This window comes from Phascolarctos cinereus, unplaced genomic scaffold (genome assembly GCF_003287225.1).
Source record: "Phascolarctos cinereus isolate Bilbo 61053 unplaced genomic scaffold, phaCin_HiC Scaffold_5;HRSCAF=322, whole genome shotgun sequence".
Taxonomy (NCBI): domain Eukaryota; kingdom Metazoa; phylum Chordata; class Mammalia; order Diprotodontia; family Phascolarctidae; genus Phascolarctos; species Phascolarctos cinereus.
The window spans coordinates 54,109,552-54,135,329 of NW_027555958.1; the positions used below are offsets into that span (position 1 = coordinate 54,109,552).

At 39.1% G+C, this 25,778-nt stretch overlaps 1 protein-coding gene and 1 long non-coding RNA gene across 6 annotated transcripts in view; one reads left to right on the forward strand and one right to left on the reverse strand.

Moving 5' to 3' along the window:
* The window catches only part of LOC110219033 (uncharacterized), a 122,577-nt gene that overhangs the window by 75,269 nt on the left and 21,530 nt on the right, over nucleotides 1–25,778 (reverse strand). For 2 of the 3 annotated variants that reach the window (XR_013486872.1, XR_013486871.1), the window contains exon 2: nucleotides 3,618–3,733. This is a non-coding gene — a long non-coding RNA (uncharacterized LOC110219033). Of the gene's footprint in view, nucleotides 1–3,453; nucleotides 3,530–3,617; nucleotides 3,734–25,778 lie in introns of all 3 variants that reach the window. The other variant, XR_002327494.2, reaches the window with a different exon arrangement.
* Nucleotides 1–25,778, forward strand: part of PTPN22 (protein tyrosine phosphatase non-receptor type 22) — a 69,262-nt gene that overhangs the window by 28,033 nt on the left and 15,451 nt on the right. For 2 of the 3 annotated variants that reach the window (XM_021002101.2, XM_078154942.1), the window contains 12 exons: nucleotides 249–320; nucleotides 435–494; nucleotides 1,192–1,334; nucleotides 2,221–2,287; nucleotides 3,854–3,931; nucleotides 6,946–7,038; nucleotides 13,513–13,589; nucleotides 13,694–14,502; nucleotides 17,225–17,305; nucleotides 17,767–17,897; nucleotides 19,071–19,098; nucleotides 21,986–22,069. In XM_021002101.2, the coding sequence (XP_020857760.1) occupies nucleotides 249–320; nucleotides 435–494; nucleotides 1,192–1,334; nucleotides 2,221–2,287; nucleotides 3,854–3,931; nucleotides 6,946–7,038; nucleotides 13,513–13,589; nucleotides 13,694–14,502; nucleotides 17,225–17,305; nucleotides 17,767–17,897; nucleotides 19,071–19,098; nucleotides 21,986–22,069 (1,723 nt within the window). The remainder of the gene's footprint in view (nucleotides 1–248; nucleotides 321–434; nucleotides 495–1,191; nucleotides 1,335–2,220; nucleotides 2,288–3,853; nucleotides 3,932–6,945; nucleotides 7,039–13,512; nucleotides 13,590–13,693; nucleotides 14,503–17,224; nucleotides 17,306–17,766; nucleotides 17,898–19,070; nucleotides 19,099–21,985; nucleotides 22,070–25,778) is intronic. The other variant, XM_021002111.2, reaches the window with a different exon arrangement.

The window sequence follows — 25,778 nt, forward strand, 5'->3', positions numbered from 1 at the left end:
TGTCTTCAGTAACTCTTCTGCAGGCTAAACATCCCTAGTGATACCTATTTATATGAACTTTAGGCCATTCATCATCCTGTCTCTGAATTTCATCGTTTTAGAATATAATACCCTTGAGTAGCCAGGATGAGACTGGGGTTAATGCCCAAGTATATTAGATGTTATAAGACAAAAGATAGGAAGTCACTTGGGCTCCCCAGAAGAAGTTGAAAGGAGAGGAAATCATGACATCTTGTTTTATGCCACAGAAAAAGTGTGAGCGCTACTGGACTGAGCCAGGAGAGACTGTTCTACAGTGTGGCCCCTTCTCCATCTCCTGTGTGAGTATGTCAAATCTCCCCATTCTATTGGACAAAGATCCTAGTGTTCTACATTACTATACGGAACAACTTGTCTATAGATCTTACTGACTGCCCCTAATGTATCTTCCTTAGGAATCTGAAAACAAGAAATCGGATTATGTTATCAGGACACTAAAAGCCAAGCTGAACAGTGTAAGTCTGAAGCATCTTCCTTTCACTTACTTAATAGTGATGATGCCAATCTGGTTAGGGGATTTCAAGAAATATTAAAATGGCCTAATTGTGGGTTTATTAATAATAGCATGTACAAAAGCTCTAGGAATGGACATAGGTTTGCTGGATCTCATCCCTGGGCCTTGGTGGTCCTGAGAACTAAAGCCACATACTTCAAAACCCAGGAAATCAGCCCTACCCAGAACTTAAGGCTAGTTCTGAGTGGCCTGGGGTGGTCCTGGCTGATGATTTAATATTTAGTATTCAGTAGGACAAAGTCCAGGTGCCTTAGGTTCACCCATTCTGAGTAAGTTTGATAAGGGCAAATCAGGAATTGGTAGAATTCCTTTGGTATCTGTGGCTTTACTGATAGACTTATCAGTCAGTCATTTGGGCTACTTCTGTTAACATGTTCCCACTTCTTTCCTCTGTGGGAATGGACCTAGCCCAACCAGTTTATATCAGGGAAATAGATCACGACAAATTATTGGTATAATCTACCTAGATGACTTGAGAGTGGGTTGTTACACTCAGAAGAAAATGCATCCATGGCAAAGGGGATCTGATCTCGTAGATGGGAGTTTTGTGGGAGCTGTTGGCTTTTCATGGGAGAAGCACCTCCCAGTTTCCAACTTGGAACTCCCTCTCCTATTTTATTCTGGCCATTCTCTCGCAGGAAACTCGAACCATCTATCAGTTTCATTACAAGAACTGGCCAGATCATGATGTACCCTCATCTATAGATCCCATCCTTGAGCTCATTTGGGAGATGCGATGTTACCAAGAGGATGACAGTGTTCCTATTTGTATTCACTGCAGGTATGGTGCTAACTGGGAGGAGATGAGGATTGCTTTTAGAACAAACCATAGACCACAGGTTCTTCTATAACTGAAGCATCACTAGTTTTTCTTAGCATTCAGAGCAGTCTGAGCCCTATATCTCCCAGTTGGTTGGTGAGTAATGGAGCTCAGAAATATGAGTCAATAAAGGAGAAAAGTTGGGGTCAGTATTTTTCCAACTTCAGTATTTTTAAAATATCTGTGATTTCAGAGAGGTAGTTACTTTCTCCACTGACACAAATAACAACCCCACTTCCACCCTCCTACTCTCTTATCTCCCCAATCCCTGTGCCTTAGTAGCTGGTGTACATGCCTTACTCTGGCCAAAAAAATTCACCCCCTGGTGGTCAACCTTCTGGTGGTGAGCCTCCCTGCATTTAGCTAGGCTTGTCCTCGTAATAAAAGGCATGTGGTCTGTTTCCAGGCCCATAGTTGAAGCTTTTCCAGGTTGGTAGGGCCTTGCCAGAGCCTATGTTCTGTTGGCAAAGTCTTTAAGAACCCAGGGTGACCTTCACACCATGATGAAACATCAGATTAGGATTTTAGTGTATGGTGCAGGGCAAGAACACACTGGCTTAAAAAGTAAGCTAGAATCCTGAGATGTTATTTTTATGATACACCACTTAGTGAGAGAGATGACTGCTAAGAGAGATTATCCAGGATAGGTGAAGAGGCTCAGCTGGTCTAGGAGGAAAGCACTGGCAGCTGGTGAATGTGCCCGGGGAAATATTTACACGGATGGCAAGCCTCATCGCCTCCATGAACTTGCCTGGTCAACATTGCTTATGAAATTTCCCAAATGTCTGCAGATGACAGGTATTTGGTAACTCTGCCACTCTCCCCGGTACTGTGATTTTTATTTCAGTGCTGGCTGTGGGAGGACTGGTGTTCTTTGTGCTGTTGATTATACCTGGAAACTGCTTAAAGATGGGGTGAGTATCTCTCAGCAGGCACTTCCCATTTGCCCTGCCCAGGAGCAGGGATACTCAGAAATTGCTTCATTCTGCCAAACACCTGTTTCTCAATTCAGGCTTTCCCAAATTTATTTTCAGTTTTTCTTCCTGCATTCCAGAAAGTCAGTTATACACACAGTTGCCCAAGCTGTTTTCCCAGCTGCCCCTGTTCTACACTGATCCTTGACCTGAACTACTATAGGTTATAAAATGTTTTGTTATCATACCAATGTCCCCCAAATAAATTTGGTTACAGAACATTTCTCAACTTGAAATATATTGATGGAACCTATAAATGCTAGGCTACAGGGTATGGGGGTTGTGGACTGTTTCTGGAATAAAGAGGTGGGGGAATTTCAGAGCAACACTGAAGAAATTAAATTTACTTTTGTAATAAAAAACTGTTATGCATGTTTTTGATATATACATACTACATTATTTAATACTTTAGGGTGGATTTTAGAAGAGGATTGATGTTGCAAGAAGACCATTGGTTTTTAGAGTTTGAGAACCTGAGTTCAAATTCTGTCTCTGTTACTTGCTTATCATGCCATTGAGTTTAACATGTCTGGGTTACCATTTCCTTATATGTAAAACAAGGTTGGTTGGGAGTTATTCTATACAATCTCTAAGGTTTCTTAAAGTAAAATCTGTGATTTTACTGTTTGATTTAAATTTTCTCATAGAGTACCTACCTATTCACATGATGTGCCACCCTAGGGTTACATGCAAGATAATTTTCGATTGTTTCCAACTCTTCATGACCCCATTTGGAGTTTTCTTGGTAAAAATTCTGGAGTGGTTTTGCCATTTCCTTCTCCAGCACATTTTATAGATGAGGAAACTGAGGCAAACAGAGTTAATTCAATGACTTGCCCAGGGTCACACAGCTAGTAAATATCTAAGGCCAGATCTGAACTCATGAAAATGAGTCTTCTTGACTCCAGGCCTTTCACTCTATCTGCCATACCACCTAGCTGCCTGAAAGATAATTTGGGAAATGCTACATTATGTGGGTCCAGATACTTAGATCATTATGGCTTCCCAAAAACCAAAACAAATTAGCAGTAAAAATTTGATAAGATATACTTCTGTCCTATAGAATTATACATTCTACTATATGTCATATGAATTCCCATGCTTACCTGCTACACATTTTCTCTAATCATGTCTTTCGTTTCAGTAATTCAGTCTCTTCCTCAAAAAATAGGGAATTAAAAGCTATGTTAAAAAAAACACATAAAATCACTTTAGAGGAGTTCTGTAGACGTACTCCAGGGTTAGACATTAAGCCTTCGAAAGCACCAACCTCTTTGTTTTTCTTTTCCTTTGTTCTCTCCTTCTCCTCCCTCCTCTTCCTCTTCTCTCTCCTTCCCTTCATGTATGGAGACATATCAGCAATGACAGCAGTCACTTGTTTTTAGCCTTAATTTAGCACAGATGTTGAGAAGTGATATGGAAAAAAAGACAGGACAAGGGAACAATTTATCAATGATGTTTGGGTCAAAAGCAATAAGATTTTATTTTATTTCTTTCATTTGGCAGATAATTCCTGTGAACTTCAGTATTTTTAGTTTAATTCAGGACATGCGGACACAGAGACCTTCCTTAGTACAAACTCAGGTATGAATAATTTCCTGCAAACAGAAGAGGACATATGTCTGAGTCTTCCTTCCTTCTTCCTATGTCAAAAGTTAAGACCACCACCCTAAGGAGCTTTTTCTTAAGTTGTCATAACAGTTGTTGCTTGAGTCACTTTTTGTTAATGACAACCAGTAGAAACCGGTAGAGGGGTCATTGCAAATGAGATGTCATTCAACAAACATTTATGAAGAACCTACTATGTGTGACCATATGCTATATAAGCACTGGTATAATAATAATAGACCTGGGGTGGGGAACTTTCGGCCTTGATGCTACATATGGCCCTCTAGGTCCTCAAGTGCAGCCTTTTGAATGAATCCAAACTTCATAGAACAAATCCTCTTAATTAAAGTATTTGTTCAGTAAAACTTAGACTCAGTCATAAGGCAGCACCCAAGGACCTAGAAGGCCAATGGCCTTGAGGTCAAAGGTTCTTCACCCCTGTAATAGACTCATCAAGAGTCATATAATCAGAAAGCATTTATTAAGCACCTACTATGTGCAAGGCACTGTATTAGGAATGGGAAGTCATAGCAATAGATTGACTATCAAAAGACTAGGCCATCAAAGATCTTGGATTTTTCTTCCATGGATAACTGAGTTATTTTTCTTAGGGCTCCTATACAGATCTCTGTCTCCAAAATAGACAAAATGTCCCGGCAAGTAGGTGCAAATCAGGACATCTGGCCTTTATGATTTAAACAGACAAGTCTACTTCGGCATGATATGTAAGAGCTTAAAGCGGGAATTGCATATAGGCTTGGAAAGAAAATGACTAGTACTATTTTGCTCATATCTAAGATTAATGATGTTTCTAGGAGAATGTAATTTCCTGTTGTCTTGAGCTCGAGAGACTTTAATACTTTGAAAGACCTGTGAGTTCATCAATGCGGTCACAACCTTCACTAATGTGGCTTATGACCTTTATACATTTTAGGCGTTTCTTTGGAAAAACATGAATTACTTGGTGGCCCCCTTTTCGTTACTTAGGTGTGCCTTATACCACAGATACATGGTCTTTGGCAGGGACTTTGTTTAAAGACTTTCCAGTTTGGTAGGATCCACCATAGCTTGTGGCTCTGCTAACTTAAAGTTCAAGAACTCAGGGTCACCATCATGCCACAATAAGGCAAGAAAATAGAGCCAAAGAGAAAACTTGACAGTTTTGTCCCCTGTCTTGGTAGTGACAAAACAAGTATTTTAACTTAGAAATTATAAACAATTTGTTAAGATGAGTCAGGTCAAAGAAGAAGAAATAACTATTACAAAATAAATTTGCCCCACACCAAGAGAAGTTTGCATTTTTCCATTAAGACGCTGTGGGGGAAAAAAAAACCCCAAACTTCTCTCACGTTGATATTGGGTGTTTTCTTTCTCCTTCCTGTGAAGTAGGAAAGGTTTTTTTTTAATCAAATGTAGACATGGATTTGTTCCATTTTCAGACTTCAAGGGAGGGTCAGTCCATGCAAATGGAATGAGATCTCACAATGTATACAACCTAGGAATGTTGTATGGAAGCACTTTTTAAAAGAAATATCCCCAAATGAGAGCCACCTGAATGTTTTCCTAATCGAGCCAAGTATAAGATGCCTGAAACATTTTGAAATTCACCCCTATAATGTGGCATTATCAAAGAGCTGTGAATTAAGACACTCATTTTTTTTTCAATTTCTTCCACCCAGAAAATAAAGCATAATCGAAGCATAAACTTCCTGGTTCTTTTTCCTTCCCTCTTAACAAAAGTTACAGAGATTTTTGGCTGAAAATGAACAAGATGCCAATCCCTGAGATACTACAGATGTACTGAACAGCTACAAGTAGCTCACTTATGGAAAGTTTGTACTTAATTTGATTAAGACTATGTGAAGTCAAAGTAAGGGAAAATCCCTAAACAATATCATTCAAATGAAAAGACGATCTGAACTCCAATGCAATGCACATTTCTAAAACACCAGTTTGCTGCATCTAGAGGTTCTTCTTGAAGAAAACTCGGGATAGCAGAAGCAGGAATCCATCAGCAATAGAAGTTAAATCCCCTTACAATGAAAATCTGTAACTTTATCTAAGATTTAGAAACCCCAGTCAGTGGGCATTTTTTTAAACATTATGTGAGACATTTCAGTAATATAGCACAGTAGAAAGAACACTGGTCTAGGACTCAAAATGTGGTATATCGTCTGCTCTGCCTCTGATTATGTCATTTGGAGAATCAGGTATAATTTTACAGACTCTCTCACTGACTCAGCACTTAGCAGTTAGCCTGGCACGTAGTAGGTGTTTAGCAAGTGCTTGTTGACCACATAGGGTTGTTGTAAGGATCAAATGAGATAATTACATAAAAGTGCTTTGAAAACTACAAAGCATTAAATATGCAAATAGAATTATAGGCTCTGGAAATGGAAGACATTTTAGAAATCATTTCATCCAACCCCTTCCTTTTATTTTATAGATGAGAAAAATCAGAGGAGCTGAATAATTCACTTACGAGCACAGAAATAGCTGAGCCAGGAAGCAGCCTCCCTGACTTCAGACACCAAAATTCAGTGTGCTTTCTGCCACAACAGCTTCCCAAAATTGTTGTTTTTATCTACAAAAAGTGAGGCAGTCCTGCAGAATTTTCTCTAACGGGATCTGGCCCACTGAAACTTCTCTCATTTTCTACCTCCATGTTCACTTTTTTCTAATATAAGGTGACATGTCTATAGCATTCTAAAGTTTGTAAAACATTTCACATGCATCCTCTCATTTGAGCTCTACCACAAGGCTGTACGGTGGATACCAGCAACATGAATATCATCATCTTACAGATCAGAAAAACTAAGTCTTGGAGAGGTTAAATGATGTGGTCACGATGACACAGCTAACAAACGTCTCAGGCAGGATTTAAAGGCAGGTTTCCTAACTGCACGTTATTGGTTCCACTAGGCCACGTGGCCTCTAACTCAGCCCTACAGTTTCGTGGCTTTTGATGCTTGGTTTGTGTTGTTCTTTAGGAGCAGTATGAGATGGTCTACAATGCTGTGTTAGAACTGTTTAAGAGACAGGTGGAAGTTCTCACAGATAACCGGGACACTGCTAGTCCAGAGGTAGGATTCAGATATTTTTACTTCCTTTGATGCTCAGAGTTGTCTTCTGTCCAAGGATCTCAAAAGATACACAGGGCTTAATGTATCATCTGCCATTGTCATTACTCTTGAGTAGTGGATGTGCATGGGACTGTTCTATGAGTTTCTCGTGGGTAGAAAAGTGGTATTATAGCCACTCAATGAAGTAGTCCATGGGGAGAAGTTTTTGATCAAGAAAAATAGTATTTTTGATATTAAGTATTGCATATTATTTTCAGTTCAACACAAGCAATAACAAGCATGACTCAGGGCAGCTAGAATGAATTATTATCTTGTGCTTCAGACACCTTAATAGTGGGGTGCAAGTGAGAGGTCAGAATTAGTCCAAGCACAGAAGCAACTGAGTCTACTGCCCCTGCCTCATCATGAAATACCAGCAAATGCCTGGCTGGTGATTGCAAAGTGTTTTTTAAATCAATTTTTAGCTGAAGCATATAAATCACAAAAACCATTTTGATGGGCCTAAGCAAAGGTAAGAACGGACAGTAAGAAAACTAAGGACCTTGGGGTGCTAAACTGGCCGCATCCCCATAGCTTGCTCAGATGGACAGACATAACACTTCTTATAGAATCATCAGTCTAAAGCTGTAAGGAATCTTAGGGGTCATCTTGTCCAGCGCTCTTGTTTCACAGATTAGGACATTAAGGCCAAGAGATGTAACATCTGTATTAAAATTTAGTTGTGATTTATCATGTTTCTTTTTAAATATTACAGGATGATCAATGGAATACCACTTCCTTAACCAATCAAAATTTAAATGAAGTTGTTTTCATTAGAAAATCAGACTGATTCTTTTTGTATTTAAACTCACATTACGTTTTGAAACATGCCCTTTTCAAGAGGATGGTTTCCTTTCATTAAAAATATAGTCCCTCTACAGAATCACAGGTTTCATTCTGAGGAAGAATGGAAGAGACTGGAGCAACCATCAAGTCTAACACATACCAAGCATTTCCATTATCATACACCTAACACATGGTCATCCAGCCTTTGTTTGAAGAATTACAATGAGAGGGAACTCACCATCTCTCAAGGCAGCCCACTCTCCTTTCAGACAGCTCAAATTATTAGAAAGGCTTTTTTTCCCCCTGAAATTAAGCCTAAACTTCCCTCTTTGCAACTGTACCCATTGTACTCAGTCTTGTTGTCTGAGGCCAAACAGAATGAAGCCTTCTGCTTGGTCTCCCTGCCTCAAGTCTCTCCCCACCCCAGTCCATCTTCCACTCAGCTGGCAAAGTGATCTTCCTCAAGCACAGGCCTACCATGTCACTCCCTACTCAGTAAACAACAGTGGCCCCTTATTGCCTCCAAGATCACACATAAAACCGTCTTTTAAAGCCTTTCACAACTTAGAGACCTCCTACACTTTGTCTTCCTACACTTCACTTCTCTCTATGATCCAGTGACATTGGTATTCTTGCTGTTCCTCCCACAAGATACTTCTCCCAACTTCTTGCATTTTTATTGTCTGTCTCTTGTGCCTGGAATGCTCCCCCTCCTCACTTCTGCCTTCTGTATTCCTTCAAATCTCAGCTAAAATCCTGCCCTCTGCAAGATGCCTTTCTTAGTCCTCCTCCATCTTAGTTCCTTCCTTCTGACACTGTCTCCAGTTTATCCTGTATATATCTCATTAGTACATAATTATTTGCATTTTGTTTCCCTGATCAGACTAGGAGGGTCTTGAGAGTAAAGATTATCTTTTGGTTTTCTTTGTAGCCCTACCACTTAGCACAGTGCCTGACACATAGTAAGTGCTTAGTAAGTATTTGTTGACTTGACTTGACTCCCGTATTATAGTCCTTCTGATACTTGGGGAAACCTAAATATATTCCTAGGTCTTTCAACTGATCTTCATATTACACGTACTCAAGACCCTCCTTCATCTTTCATCAGTATCTTCCCTAAACTTTGGTGCCCAGAATTGAACAGAATACTCCACATATGATATGACTAAGGTAGACTCCAGAGGAACTATTACTTCCCTATTTTTGGAAGTTATGGCTTTCTCAATGATGCCCAAGTTTTCATTAGCTTTTTTTCGGGCTGCCTTATTGCTCTGCTAACTTATGCTGAATTTGTAGTTCACAAACTACACTCAGATTTTTTTCAAACTGCTAACCATGTCTCCTCTAGCCCGTACTTGTGAATTTTATTTTTTTTAATGCAAGTGTAAGACTTTACATTTCTATTGACATTCATAGTCCAACTTTCTCACCAGAAAAGGTATTTTAGGTTTTTGGGGTTTTTTTGCTTTTTTGGTGGGGCAATTAGGCTTAAGTGACACAGCTAGTAAGTGTTAAGTGTCTGAAGCTGGATTTGAACTCAGTTCATCCTGACTCCAAGGCCAGAGCTCTATCCACTGTGCCACCTAGCTGCCCCCAGAAAAGGTATTTTTGGATTCTGACTTTGTCATGCAATATGTTAGCTATCCCTCTCAGTGTTTTGTTATAGTATTAACAATAATAATAATAAACTAGCATTTATATGTGGCTTTAAAGTTTGCAAAGTACTTTATAAACATTCTCATTTTATTCTCATAACTACCCTGAGAGGTAGGTGCTATTATTTTAATTTCTATTTTATATATGAGGAAATTGAGGGAGGCAGAGGTTCAGTGATTTGCCCAGGTCATATGTCTAGTAAGTATCTGAGGCATGATTTGAAATCAGGTCTTCCTGACTCCAGGTCCAGTGTTCTCTCTACTATGCCACTTTACTGTTTCCAGTTTTGGGTTTTTTTTTTTTGTTACCACACGTAATACTGCTATGAATATTTTGTTATATAAAGGATGACCTTTCTTTCTGCCATTGACTTTCTTGGGGTTATATGCCCAATTAGATAGTGCTGTTTCCTATATAATTCCAAACTGTTTTACAGAATGGTTGGACCAATTCATAGTCCACCAATAGTGGATTGTTTTTGTTTTTTCCTTTTTTAGTGAGGCAATTAGGGTTAAGTGACTTGCCCAGGGTCACAAAGCTAGGAAGCATCAAGTGTAGGAGGCCAGATTTGAACTAGGGTACTCCTGACTCCAAGGCCGAAACTCTATCCATTGCACCACCTAACTGCTCTCAATAGTGTTTTAATTATGCATGTTTTCCCACAACTTCAACATTGAATTGTTCCATTTTTTTTATCAGCTTTGCCAATTTGATCTTGCTGTAACTTTCGGTAGTTTTGTCTTAGTCATGTCTTCTATAATGACAGAGAATGAGTCAACTTGTAGTTAGTATGTACATAGTTATTTGCATTTTTTCTCCCCCATTAGAATGAACTCCTTGAGAGCAAAGGTGTGTTTTTTACTTTGTTTGAATTCCCAGGACTTAGCCCAATGCCTGGCACTTTATATGTGCTTAATGTTTGTTGATTGATTAATTGATTACCCAACCGTCTCAAGGTCACACAGTAAATAGCAGAGCCAGAATTCAAACTGAGGTCTTGACTCATTAGTCAACAAGTATTTATTAAGCACTTACTATTCACCAGGCACTATGTACTGGGATCCATTGTTCTTTCTACTGTATTCCATGATACTACCCTGACTACTCCATTTATTATTAGTATTCACTCAGTGCTAGATGGTGTACCAAACTTTTAAAAAGGTATGATTCTATCCTTAGAATATATGTAATTACATAGCCTTTTCTTTTTAATTAAGAGTTCATTAAGAGTACTTTTTATTAAGAATTAAAAATAATAGTAATAATTAACAATTTCATGTTTATTTGCAGCCCAAAGAGTATAATAGTTTCTGCTCTCAGGAAGCTTACAGTGTTGCTGGGAAGACAAGATCAGCACACATGATATGTCTAGCAAATAATTCAAGTGGCATGGTGTTGTACAGTATAAAATACTACAGAAGTCAGAAAAGGTAGAAGTATGTGTATGCTGTAGTAGGCAGGAAAGGCTACCTGAAAGAGATGGGATGTGAAGGGAGAAGTTGGGGAGAGAGAGGAGCATTATGAACAAAGATGCAAGGAAAGTGTCAGCTCTGAGGACAGTGAGGTAATTAGAACGACAGGACAAAAGGAAATGGTACACATCACACTAGCACCCTTTCTCCCCAACTACCTTATAAGTTAACTATTTTATATATTCACTTAATACTTATGCTGTGTATATATACTTGTTATACTCCCATTATAATGGCAGATCCTTTGAAATAGATTGTTTCATTATTTGTGCTTATGTATCCAGGGCCTAGTATAGTTCTTAACACAGAGCTAGCACTTAAAAATACTTGTTGATTGATTGATTAGAAGAACCAAAGAATCAACTATTTAAATGTTATTGAGAAACAATACTAGCCTCTACTTTATAGTCTGAATGTACAGTATCAGAGTTTTATTTCATGGAGTCATCATGCACTGGAGACATGAAGTGGACCTTACTCATCCCAAACTACATAATCATACCCCACATTATAATTCAGTTCAACAATTCAACATAAATTTATTAAGTACCTATAAGGGTGTGTCAAATGCTGGAGATATAAAGATAGATATGTCATAGATCCTGCTTTTAAGTATCTTATGATCTAATTGGAGGAAAGATAGATACACAAATAATACAAGGGGGAGTAAGACACATGCATATGGGAAGATCAGTCAAAGTGCTATGAGAACTTTGAGGAAGGAGAAATTACTTTCAGCTAGGTGGAAGGTATAAGGCAGGGGTGAAGAACCTGCAGCCTGGAGGACACATGTGGCTTTCTAGGTCCTCAAATAAAAGGATTTGTTCTATGAAGTTTGGATTCAGTCAAAGTGCCACACTTGAGGATCTAGAAGGCCACATGTGGCCTTGAGGCCACAGATTCCTCACCCCTGGTATAAGGAGTTAGAAAAGGCTTTATTAAGGAGGTAGTAACTAAGTCTGATTTGAACCCTTAAAGAAGGGATGGGCTTTAATAGATGGTGATAAGAGTCCATTGTAAGCATGGGAGAATACATGAACAAAAGTCCCGGGACAAGAGAGGACAGAATGAGAATTAGGTTTGTAAAGTTATCTAATTTGTATGGAATATAGACCACACGAAGAAAAATAGTCTGAGGAAAAGTTGGACAGGTAAGTTGGGAGAAGGCTGTGGAGGTCCTCAAACGCCAGGAACAAGAGTAGGTAGTCGGTGCAGAATCACCCAAGTTTTTTGAGAAGAAAAATGACATAGTAGGGGAAGAACATTAGACGATTACTCACGCAGCAATATGATGCCAGAATGGAGTGGGTGGACTGGAAACAGGAAGACTATTTGGGAAGCTATCATAGTACTCTAGACAAGAAAAGATGATGGCCTCAATTAGGGTGGTAGCAGTAGCAGTAGAAAGAGGGGATGAATGTGAATGGTATCAGGAAAGTAGAATTGCTAATAACAGGTAACTGACTGGATATGTTTGGTGAAGAACAGAGAAAAATCAATGATGATTTTAAGGCTATGAGTTTGGGTGTCAAGAACGATGCTGTTGCCACGAACATGAATAGATAAACTAGAGAAGCTATTACAGGAAGAATGGTGAGTTCACTTTTGGAGATATCCAACAGGTAGCTGAAGGTCTGTGAAGAGGCTGCGGTAGGCAATGGTGAGCCATCTTTGGAGTTAGTAAGTCATCTGCAGAGAGGTCACAGTTGAAGTGATGAGACTTAATGAGATTGCCAAGGGAGAGGTGGTGAGGGAAGGCATGAGGGCTGAGAGCAGAGCTTGGAGGAACCACCTACGTTTACAGTACAGGAAGAAGATAAGGAAGATGTGGAGCTAGCAAGAGGGTTCTTTGTTTTACTAATATCTACAAACCTTTAAAAAGTTTTGGGGATTCAGGACCTGTGATTTTACTGGTTTGGGGAAAATTCAGGGTAGAAAATTCTTCTATCAATGTAGACTGGCAATCTGTCTGTGACATATAGTCTTATATATTTACTTTTATGTTTGTATCCCTAGTAATTGGCAAAGTACCTGGCACATAGGAAGTGTTTAATAAGTCCTTTTCCATCAATCAATCAACAAATATTTATTAAGCATTTACTATGTGACAGACACTATGCTACACACATGACAAACAAGTAAAAAGAATGAAACAACCCCTGTTTGCAAATAAGTTACATTCTAATGGAAAAGACAGCAAGGACCCATAAAAAGAGATATAAATATAAATGAATGTGTATGTGTGTACACACACACACATACATTGCTTCTCACAAGTCTGGACTAAATAAACCCCTAAACCTCCAAATTTCTGAGACTCACCTAATCTTTTCATAAATCATTTGGAAATCTTTAGCTTTCCTGAAGAATTGCTCCCTGCCTTCTGAGAAGCAGTGGAGAAGGTAGACCTATGAACAATTCCATTACTGCATAAGATTTTCTTTGGTAGTCCTCCCCAACATGTCTTCTTAAATGTCCAAGACATTTCTTCACCCACTATCCTCCTCCTTTTCTTCCAAAGATTCAAGCAACCAATGCAGCACTTAAGCCTCATCCGGCTCTAGAAGATGATCCTTATTCTTGTATTCCACCAGATTGGTGAGTTTTATAAATAATCTATATATGGAGGCATAGGAGAATATGGGCTTGTCTGTCATGAGGATGCTTTGCGGTCTCACTTGTTAACTGTTTGTTTGTTATAGTCCTGCTGAAGAAGACTCAGTAATTAAATGCCAGCAGAACAAACAAGTGACCCAAGAAGAAACAGTACAAGCTCCATCATTAGATTGTGGTGTCCCTGAACGTCAAGGACTCAGTTCGCATTCAGTTAAGCCGGACTTTTCTGTTGAAGTTTTGGAGTTAAACTGTAGTTGTGACAAAAATGCAGATAGGCTTATGAAATGGGAGACAAAGTTATATCCACTGGTTGGGGAACCACTTCAAAAGCATGGAAGTTTGGATTTGAACTCCCTTTTGGCTGGGACACGTCCCAATTTGGGACCTGCAAATGCAAAGAGAAGACAGCCCAATACAAAGGTACCATTAACACGAACCAAATCCATTCCCTTTGAGTTGCCACCACAGAGACAATTGAAGGAGTGTGAAATCAATGCTGCATTTCCTTGTTTGGATGACCAGCAAGGTCATTCCTACTCTTCTATTGACTTACAGGCTCACAAGTCAAAGAGTATTTCTTCAGTAGAACTGAATCATTTACTAAGTGGCACAAAACCCCAAATGCATAATGTTTCTCCTCCAAAGGCCCACGTTTCCAGTGCATACAGGGTACATCCTTATAGTTCCTTAGCAGAAGATCCTTATTTTTCACAACTGCCTCCAAGTAATGCTGATCCTCCAACGTGCATTGATTTCTTGGAGAAGCCAGATGGAACTGTCTTTTCATCATCTACAGCCATTACAACTTCAATTTCTGATGGTAGTCCATTTAATCCTTCAGCATCCAGTCTTCCATCCAATCATTTTCACCCAACTCTCAATAGGACATCAGCGGGTAAGTTACTAATAAAGGATGTATGTAATCCTAAGACTAAACATATTTTCAATAGATGTGGTTTCCTACTTAAAAAACAAAACAGCCATCATCAGACTTAGAGGCAGAAAAACCCAAGTTTGAATCCTGCTTCAGACAGTAGCTGGGCAACCTTGGGGCAAGTCACTTAACTTCACTGGGTCTGAGTGTCCTTGTCTATAAAATGAGGGTGTTGGACTCAATGACCCTTAAGTTGCCCTCTAGCTCTAAAGCTTTATGACCTTAACAAGTATTTTACTGTTAACTACACTGGCAATGCCAAAGGAATAACATTAAAATAATAATAATGATAGCTAACATTTAAATAATGCTTATTATGTGCCAGGCACCGTAATAAGCATTTTTACAAATCTTGTCTCACTTGATCCCCACAGTAACCCTGTTAGGTAGGTGTTATCATAATCTCTGTTTTACAGATGAAGAAACTGAGGAAAACAGAGGTTAAGGGACTTGTCACACAGCTAGTGTCTGAGGCTGAATTTGAACTCAGGTACTCCTGACTCCAGGCCCAGTGCTCTATCCACTATGCCACACACACACACACACACACACACACACACACACACTCACACACACGTGCGCGCACGCACATATACACATACATATATGTCAAAACTTATTTCTATTGGTTACCCCACATTTTTTATTAGAGGGGAATTCAGTTGCAAAGATTACATATGATATAAATATCATTGCCTTTTTACACATGATGGGAATGAAAAACACCCCACCTATGTTCAGTTTCTCTGTAGCATGCTAGTAACTTTTGCTTCTACCCTTTTTGTCATTACTCTGGAAAAAGGGTATGCATACTCTGTATGCATAGTATAAATTTTGGGGGGTTTTTTGGTGTTAGGTTTAGAATTTGGGTGCCTTTTTCTATTGGAGATATTTAGAAATGTTTGATTTTTCTTTTGGGTGGTTTGGGAATATGGGTTTCTTTTTCTGCTGGGAATATTTGGGAACTTTGATGAATGAAAGTCATTCTCTAATGCCTTATTATGGCAGGAAGGGGTCCCTGGTTTTTCTATGATTGTGCCAGCAAAGCACAAACTCTCAAAGTATGGGTCAGGTAGCAGACTCTGTGGTTGTCATCTGAAGAGTTCAGAGAAGCCTATTATCAGAAAGTTTGTCATCAGGTGAGGCATTTGGGTGGGCCACAGCCTTAAATTACCTGAAGCTCATTTACAAAGGCATAGGGGTTGGGATCTGGATTAGTAAAGGGAGTACTCATACTTGTGAAATCATAGATCTTGAAAGTTGAAGAGGTGATGAAGGGTGAGAAGAGACAGAAAGGAAGCTGAGTTCTCCTTAGCATACATGTAATCAAGTATTTTCATTATACAATTATTATTACATATACAAGGATAAAATACGCCTTGCTATTCAGGAGTACTTACAGGGCAGAATTTCTTGTAACTAGATCAACAAAGTAAAGTTGTTATATTTGCAAGGCATAGAAATAGCTTTGCAGAATACTTTGTTGCAGAGGGATTTTATATGTGTATGTGTGTACAAAATCTTTCCTTGATTCTATCTAAAACAATAAATCAAATACACACACAAAATTTTTTTTATTCCATCTAAATCGATCAATAAATGCCTCCTGTGTGCCTGGCACATTACTAGATATTGAGATATCAATACAAGATCCCAGATTCTTTGGAGTTGTCTAGGAATTTGAATGCCTCACTAGATGCTCACAATATTGCAGGCATTTCTAAATAAAAAATCTCCTCTTTCAGACCATCTGATATTATGCCATCTAGTGGTAATCCATTTTTAGTATCTCCCTGCCCCCAAATGATTCAGTATTTCAGGGAAATATCATAAATACACACTAGTACCCCATTATACTGGTATCTAGGAACAAGGGAAATGGTAGTCCAGGTTTCTGCATTATCATCAAAGAGATGCATTGGAGATCACTACATTCATGTCTTAACCATTGACACAGATGAGTAAGTTGCATGGCAAGGCATTTTATTTTAATTGTGCAAACTACATAAAATACTCAAGAAAAAGCAATATGTAGAAAACAACTTAAAATTCCCTCAAATAAATATATTTTGTCTTACTAATTTACCTGGCACTTAAGAGACTGTCATGAAATATGCCTGAGTTTTATAGGAGTATTAGGTTTCAAAACAAAAATAGAATAATAGCAGTAAACATTCAAACACCACCTTAGAGTTTGCAGAGCACTTTTGGATATCCTATCCCACTGGATCCTGACAAGAACCTTGAGAGACAATCACTGCATTTATTGTCATCCCTAATTTATAGATAAAGAAACTGAGGATCAGAGAGTCTGGGTAACTTGCCCACATGAAACAGCTAGTGTCATTATAATAAGTCCCAGCCTTCCTGCCCCTAAACCCATACTCTTTCCATACGTCATGTTGCCTTTCTGAGCTGGTATGGGTTAGGCTAGATAGCTGCTGAGGTCCCTAACAACTCTGAAATTCTGTGAACTGAGCTACCAGCATTGGTATAATGAAATCAAGATCAGCGACCACATTTTACTTTACCCCACCTTTCTCCCCACGTGGTGGAACAAATAGGTGTCTCATTGGTGGAAAAATGGTTAATGATGCAATCAAGAATTTGCATTAGAAGAATCTTGCTTGAATTATTCAATTCTATTAATTGAGTCCAAGTGTTTGGCATTTTTGATTATCAGATTCTCCAGAGTTAGATGATGAAATCCCTCCTCCTTTACCTGAACGGACCCCTGAATCCTTTATTGTGGCTGAGCAATCTGGTGAGTATAAATGGCTTAAAAATGCAGAAGTGAAGACAGTTTCCCCCAAGACTACAGATACCATGGCGCCCAGAACAAATTTAGCTGAGAGGAGTGGGAATTACAGGAGGAGGTGCAGTGGCAATGTCTGGAGTGTGGCATTCTGAGGCTGTTCAAGGGCCTGATGGTGGTCCTCTTGCCCCTTTGCACCAACAGACTTTGAGAATCAGAGACAGAAGTTAGGAAGACTTTGGGAAATGTGCCCCCTGGGGACAAAGCCTAGGGCTTCCCAATATAGTTATGGCTCTGGTCACCACATAAGACTTATAAAATGAGGGCATGTAGCTGGACTACATCATCGCAAATTCTCTTCCAGCTCTAAAGATCTACAATTCCATATGTTCTGTGTTGGTTTTGAGTCAAATTTAGCTTTCAAGGGAATAAATGTTCTCAGGAATTGAATCATACTTAATGGGTTCCAGGAAACTTTTCAGAGATGACTTCCAAACCCCAGTCTTCACCTGTGAAGCTAAAAATTGGAACATCATTGGAATGGAGTGGAGTTTCTGAATCAGAGAAATCTAATGATTCATTTCGACTGAGACCAAGTAAGGTAAATAAGTACATCTCTTCTGACTCATCTCATCTGGGTTTACTTGATTACAGTTCTTTGTTTATGCATTTCTAAGCAGTTATTCACTCTGTTAATTCATTCAATCAATATTTATTAAACACCTAGAATCTTCAGAATGATGTTAGGCACTAGGAGGGATGACAAAGATGAATTTAGATATCATTTCTGCCCCCCAAGCTTATAACTTAGCAGGGGAGATTAGACAAAAATAACTTCAGTGCAAGATATAATATGATAAATTTCATGAGACGTCTGGTCAAAATTCAAAGAAAAGAGATCTCTTCTGGTTGGGTGAATCAGGGAAGGAGGTAGCATTTGAAATGAATTTGAACAATTAATTGAATGAAAACAGAATGGTTTATGAGTTTGCAGTTCCCTATATCAATCTTCTGGAAGTTAACTGTGGAGTGATATGTTGTGAAAAGCAATTTTGTAGCTTCTCTGCATATTAAATAAGCTTCTTATAACAATACTGCTTGAGCTTCAGGGAGAAAAATTATCATAACAATCAGTTAGGTATAGAAATCTAACTTGCCCTATAGGCAGTAGGAGTAAAGGGGAAAGAAAAGGGGGGGGGGAAGAAGGGAGGGAAGAAGCAGTAAGAGAAAAATTACACATTAGTGTTTTGTATTTCTAACTAATTCTATAAGCTAGTCTACAAAAACTTACAAAGGCTAAGAAATTGTTTAAAAAATTTCTATTGCTTATTTCATACAGTACTTGGTAGGCAGGCATTTAATTTTGTATTAGAAGCACCATAAAGCTGGATAAGTACCATCAATATGTGCTTTAATATAGACACTTATCCTAAAAGTAACTCAGAAATTAAGTTAGGGCTCCATTTTTAACAACTTGTTTCTGGTTTTTAAGAAAGAACGTTCAGGAAAACTCTAACTAAACTTCAGGGGGAGAGTTTCTAAGTAGGAAGGAAATAAATTCCTCTGGTTGGATCAGTTCAGGACAAGGTGTCATAGGATATAAAATAACTAAGAATGGAAGATAATGGTTTTATAGATCATCTGATGAATCAGAAGAAATAGAGAGCTTATTCTATAGCAATCTCCATAGGGATGGGGGAAATAATATTTCCACTGTATCACTTACTGACTCTTCAATAGATGTTAAAATGTTTTTTCTTTTGTTTACTTGTAGAGTGTGAAGCTGAAAAGTTCCAAATCAGGTAAAACTGTCCTTGATTTTATTTTTTCAAACAATTTTTGAAATGACATAATGTAGACCTCTCAGATACCATAAAAAATGGTTCACTGTACTTTAAAAGTAATTCACCTCCAAAAACTGCACTGTTTCTCTAATAGCTGAAGTTATATAACCTTAGATCAAGAGGTAAATTTTCTGGTTTCTTTAGTCCAGAAGTTCTTAACCTCCTTTTGTCATGGACCTGTCTGTCTGTGAAACCTAAGGACCCCTTCTCAGGACATTTTTAGATGCATAAAATAAATAGGATTACAAAGGAAACCAATTATATCAAAATATCATCATCAAAATATTTTTTAAAAAAAGTTTAAAGACTCTTGGTTCAGAACCCCTGCCCTAACCTATAAGGTCCTCCCTGTCTCTCCCATCCCCCTATCCCACCCTACAGGCAGGTTTAAAATGTGTAGTTCTCTGTTCCTTACCCCTTTTCCTTGATTCTATTTCAAATGAAATACTGCAAGCCTTTTGGCCATTTCACTGCCATGGGGACTTGGGGTATGGGAGAAGGGAAAGAGTGTATGCAAGAGAGTCATTTGGACTTGGCTTCAAACAGCATCTGGCAAGGATCTGTCACTGTTCAGCCATGGGGCATTTGAAAGGTTTTGCCAGGCTTAATAACAAATGTGATACTGAATGAAAGCTACATGGATGTTTCCTCAATAATTACCACATTTGCACAGGAAGAGGCTAGAATACCCATTTTTTGGGGTTTTTTTGACATTTTTTTTCATACTTGGGTGGATTTGTAACCTAGTCAATCTGTGAGTACTCCTTCCAATGATTCAAAATGAAAATTTTCATGTATGTTCATATTCTTTACAGAGGCTTAGGCCACTCTGGATCTCTGAGAGTCCTGGTCACAAGATGGATCTTTGACTCTGCCCCCCAACTTCCATTTTTTTTTCTTTTTTGGTGCTTTCCTGATATTTGTGTCTCACACCACAGAGGTACTGACAGATTAGGAAAAGGAAGTGGCTGAGTCTAATTCTTTCAAGATTATTCAGATCTTATCAAATGAGCACTGAGCAGCTACCACAGGCCTAGCACTTTTCCAAGCAGTAAAGAATATGCAAGTGGAGTCAACTTCTCCCTTGAAGGAGTTTTTATATATGCAAATGACTAAACACATTATATACCTAAATGCCAAACTTGTGTGTGTGTGTGTGTGTGCTAACTGCAAGTATAGTAGGAATTCAGAAAAGACTAAAATTACTATGGACTGGAATAGCTAGAGAGGACTACATGAAAACGGTAGGCTCTGAGGTAGGTCTTGAAAGACAGAAAAGATTTGGATAGGCAGTGGAAAGGAAGGAGGACATCCCAGGTGAGGGAACAGAATTAAAAAGGGTGTGGTGACAGCATGACCAAATTTGGTGCAGTTAGCAGTGAAGAAACTGGCTCGACTGAATTATTGGGAAATAAAGCCCAGAGAGATAAGGAGTTTTTGAAAGCCAGGCAGAGGAGTTGGGATTTATTATAGCATGTAAAAGAGAGTCAGTGTAGGTTCTCAAGCAGGGGCTGACAGGATGAAAGTGTTCTTTGTAGGAAATGAGCCTGGCGGTGATATACAGTTATTTGCTGACTGACTTGAGTTCCACAAAGCATCTTGTCTTAGCAAACAGAAAGACTACATAATTTCCAACATTTGAAGTAAATAGCTTTCCCTTACTATACATAAGGTATAGGCAAGAATACTTTAAAAGCCTATTTCTGAGACAAATGCTAGGATTTCTACAAAATCAAATTAATAGGTGAAAGTCTAGCATTAGTGAGACCTCATAGTAATAGCAAAGGGGTTGCAAAATCAACATGCCCACCAAGCAATACAATTTTGATCTTTGTCTTTGATCCAAAAAATACGAAGTATGACTCAGTTTAACATGTGAACGTGCCTTTTGTATCTTACATCTTAACAATTTTCCCAAGCATATAAAAATAGGTGTTTATATGCTGCTTTACACTATGTCATTGGTATGTCTTAGTAGCCCTGTGAGGTGTTATCTGTATTTTATATGTAAAGAAACTCAAACTCACACAGCTAGTGTCAAAGTCAAGATAGGAACCCAGGCCTTTTTTTTTTAAAATTTTTTCTTTTTAGGCAGTTGGGGTTAAGTGACTTGCCCAGGGTCACACAGCCAGTAAGTGTCAAGTGTTTGGTCTGAGGCCACATTTGAACTCAGGTCCTCCTGACTTCAGGGCTGGGGCTCTATACACTGCGCCACCTAGCTGCCCCCAAACGCAGGCCTTCTTGACCCTAAATCTCATATGCTATTACGACAAGCTGCTTCTACAAATGAGGTTGTGATTAATAAAGTGCAGATTCATTTAAGAGCATCAATGACTTCATATTTTAAGCCTCCTGGTTTATTATTAAGAGTAATCACTACTGTCATGTGGTAATCAAATTTTTTTACATTACAAGGGTCCTCACACTTGGAAAAATTGGGAGCCTCTGCACTGGCATTTAGTGGTGTTAAATCACCCAAAAGAATTTTTTACCTTCTTCAATTTCACTCTGCTTGCCACCATGTTGTAGAAGCCTCATAAAGAGGCTCCTCTTGTCTTGGAACTTACAGCCTAAGAATGGAACTTAACTGTATCCCTATAGCACATGGCCCAGAGTCAATGTCTTAACAAATGCTTGTTGAACTACAAAAAAAAAATACTGGAAAGAAGCTACTATTTAGGCTCATGGACTGGACAGATGTAGGTAGAGAACACGTGAGACTTTAATATCTTAGGTAGCTGCAAATTAATATTGAATAAGTTCATCCAGGATTTAAAAGATTTTAATTAAGACAAAAATTTTAATTGGAGGGCTTTTTTGCTTTTCTGTTCTTTCTTCATCTCAGAGATACAGCAGGACCGTTCTTCACCCCCACCTCCTCCGCTTCCAGAGAGAACACCTGAGTCCTTCTTTCTTGCTGATGATGACAGTAAGTGGCAATGTCTCCCCCTCCTTAAAGAAGGGTTTTGTAAATGGCAATATAAAAAGATCAAAGATACTGTTTTGAGTTTGAAAAAGATGGACAGAAATGGAAAGCACAGAAAAGATTATGCAGGATATAAAAAAGGTACAAAATTGGAAATATATGAAAATGACAAAGAAAAAAAAGAAGACAAGCGGTTGAACTTGTAGCTCAAAAGTGAAACTGGCCAGGTGCTTGGACTTGAGTTCTCATGTTGCTACTGGAGTTACTTCTCATGGAATCACTAGTTTTCATGGAGCTATGTGAAGTGCCAGTAATAAGTCTGGTAGGCTTAGGAACTGATTTACACTAAATAAGTCACAAAAGGCTGATTTATAAGCCAGAATACCAATTTATTTACAATGGAAAATGATGCTTTTGTAGCAGCTTAAATACTGTTACCTATATTGAAGTACCTGGGAAACTGAAGTACTGATTTTAACCTTCTGGTGATGTCACCAGGCTGCTCTCTGCTGGATAGCATTCTCTAACCACTGAGTTGCTTTCTGCTATCACAGATTAGGGTGTAGAAAATAGAAAGCCTCTTCCTGAGAAGGAAAAAGTAAAACTCGACTGGTGCTCAGGCAAAAGTGATGAGCCCCGAATCCAGCCAGGCAGTCAGTAAAAGCCGGAAAAAATGTCCAAGCTAAAATGAAGTCTACTCTTTTGACTGGTTTATTACTGGTGCCACTTGAGGCACTAATCAACTATGGGATCTGGGATTAGAAAATTCCCGGTACCCTTAGTTAAATCCTTAATTGCCATGCTGCAGCCCCAAACCCATGTCTGAGCCTCTCCAACAAAATCCCACTGACCCTGAGTGGAAGCCAGGACTATGAGGCTCCTTCCCTTCATGTCCCCTGATGGCATGCATATGAACCTAGAAACAAGACAGAAGGTTGAGCAAAACAGGAAGGTCTGTTGGCCTCTGCTGCCGTTCTACAATTTTACTTTCAATATGCATCTGCCATCAACAAATCTCTGACCTGGCACTTCATTCTGGCCAGCACAAAACTGCTCATTTCTCTACACTCTCCCCCAGGGAAGAACAAGCGGTCGCTGCAGATCATACCTGATGCACGGCAGCTATAATTATCCTTTTTCACTGATCTTACCTTCCTCAACAGAGAATCTGACTTCCCAGTGGGCAACAAGTGGTGGCAAACATGTTATCTTTGCAAAGGCCTGGGTTATCTTCCAGACTGGTAAAACTGCCCAATCTTTCAATTGCTCAGGGGAAAGATGGCTTTCAATTAGTCACTTACCTAGTTATCTTCCCTGCACAGCAAGTTTATTTACCAGAACTCCATTCCCTTAATGAAGTTATGGATAATGAACCTGAACATCTTTACCCATTCCCTCAGTACAATGTAAACTCCCTGAAAGCAAATGCCATTTCATTTTTGTCTTTGTATTTCCTAGCACTCAGGAGGTGTTTAGTGCTTCCTGAATTGAAAATCCCTACTTCTGCCAATCAGAGCTCTTCAGAGCTGAGGTCATGGGTCAGCAGTAGACCTCCTTTAGTTAATCTTAAATCAGCTGGTTTATGTTCTGGGTTAGGCCTAACTCAGGCCAGTTCCTTTGGTAGTAGTTTAAATCTGATGGAATATAAACTCTTGGAAATTAGGGAGTCGTTCTTCTTTTATCACTGGAGCCTAACCCAGCGCCTGGCAAAGGTGCTCAATACTTGTTAGTGATACTGGACGCCATTAGGTAATTCAACAGTAATCCAAAGATTTACTTAGCCACAGCAGGGGGATATTCATCAAGGGCATTTGGCAAGCATACTACTCACGGATTCAGCTGAACAGAGCCCCTTGTCTCAGCTGTCCTTCCTGGTCTACCGGCCAAGCATCAAAAAGCACCTGGAGCTTTATGTGGCTATTTTGTACCCAGGTGACCAGGAAGTGATGACTATCAGTATGGGCCTTTAGTCCCCTCAGTCAATCAAGTCTTGAAGATAGTTTCAATACTGCTTGAGGAAATGTTAGCCTACCTCAAATGAGGCAGGGAATTAGGATATTGTTCCCACCACAGCATATCAACCTCATCTCCTCTGTCATTCTAAACAGTATAAATTATTAGGCGACTGTGACTGTTACCCAAACTTGAGAAGGTATTACGGTAAAGCTTGTGACACAGCATTCTTGGTAGTGCTGTATATACGCATCAGAAATGTGTCATGTTGATTATACTGAATCTTTTGCTCTGTTGTGGGTGAAAGATGAAATGATTAAGGAAAAACAAAGGTTTGATCTTCTAAGCATATTGATTTATTAAGCAATCATGCCACTTACCTAGCAAAGCAGGACCAGACCTCCTCGCCTTAGGCCTGGACCCCAAATACAAGGGGAGACAAGACTTATACACCAAAAACAATTAATAAAATAAGGTTAATTAATTTAAAAGAAACAATACAATATTAGGTAATCTGATTTCTAACTGGAGGAAAGATTAAGGATTTGCCAAGTTGGGAGAGCGAGACTGAACAAAAAAGGATGTGTACCACTCCCAAAGTATCTGTAAACAGTCAGGGGAAGATGGAAACAATAACTGATTAAGCACAGGGCCAGTTTTCAAATAAGACTTATGAACTGCTTGAGATATACAATTGTTTGAGAAAACTCCTTGCACCAATCTTTGGATCTGACTGTGTTTCTGATCAGCATAACCCTGGTCCTTGGGTAAGGGTCTCTGAACAGCGGGTAAAGGTAGTCCAGTTTCCCAGGCATGCAGGGCTAGGTCCAAACAATGCAATAAGGTTTTCTCACAATTCCCACAATCGAATAAAGTTTTCTCACAAGCTAGAATTTGGACTAGACCCATAATTAAACAGAAGGGGAACTGAACTAGCTCCAGAATTGAGTCACAAGATGGAGTTGGTATGATTCACTCAATTCCCACAGTTAACTACTTGTGCTAATCCCCTCAATTCTCAAGGCTCAGAGCTCTGGTATTTAGCATGTTCATCAACGTTCAATTCAATGTTTAAACAGGTCTCCCTGAGGGCAGTATGGTGACTGGATTTCTTGACTTCTATCAAAACTAATGTATCCCTTAACACTTTATACACTGTGAAGTTTTCTGGCTCTTGGTTGGATATGATTGTGCATACTGAGTGAAATAATGTGTCACTTCCAGCATGCTGCTTATAGTCCTATTTTCTTCCAGAGACAAAAACTCTACATGCTCCAAAGGCTTGCTAATACTGTACAAGTATGTAGTTATGAATTGGTAGAATTTCCATTAAACATAATGAATTCATACTTTCCACAAATACCTGCTACAACCTTGTCTTGTACTATTCTCAGGGTCATCTGTTTACCTAAGGGTTCAAAATATCTTGTAGTGCTTTTATGGCAATATAGTGAAATACTTTACGTACTTCCTGGTTACAGACCAATATAATCCCTGACTGCTGAGCTCCAACTTCTGCCATTCTTTCAAGTGCAGGGTACTCTCTGGATTAAGAAGCTTGAGTCCCTGAGGATTACACCCTTATTTCATGGCCTGTATCACTTTTACATGTTTCAGGCGTGGCAGGGGAGATGGAATGGGAGAGTAGGTTGGGAAGAAGTATAAGCTAGACTCCGGTGCTAACCTCCATGGAGAAATTTTAGCTATGTGCATGCTGATGCTAAGCCCCAAAGAGGATGGAAGGTTTCTGAGCCCCAGT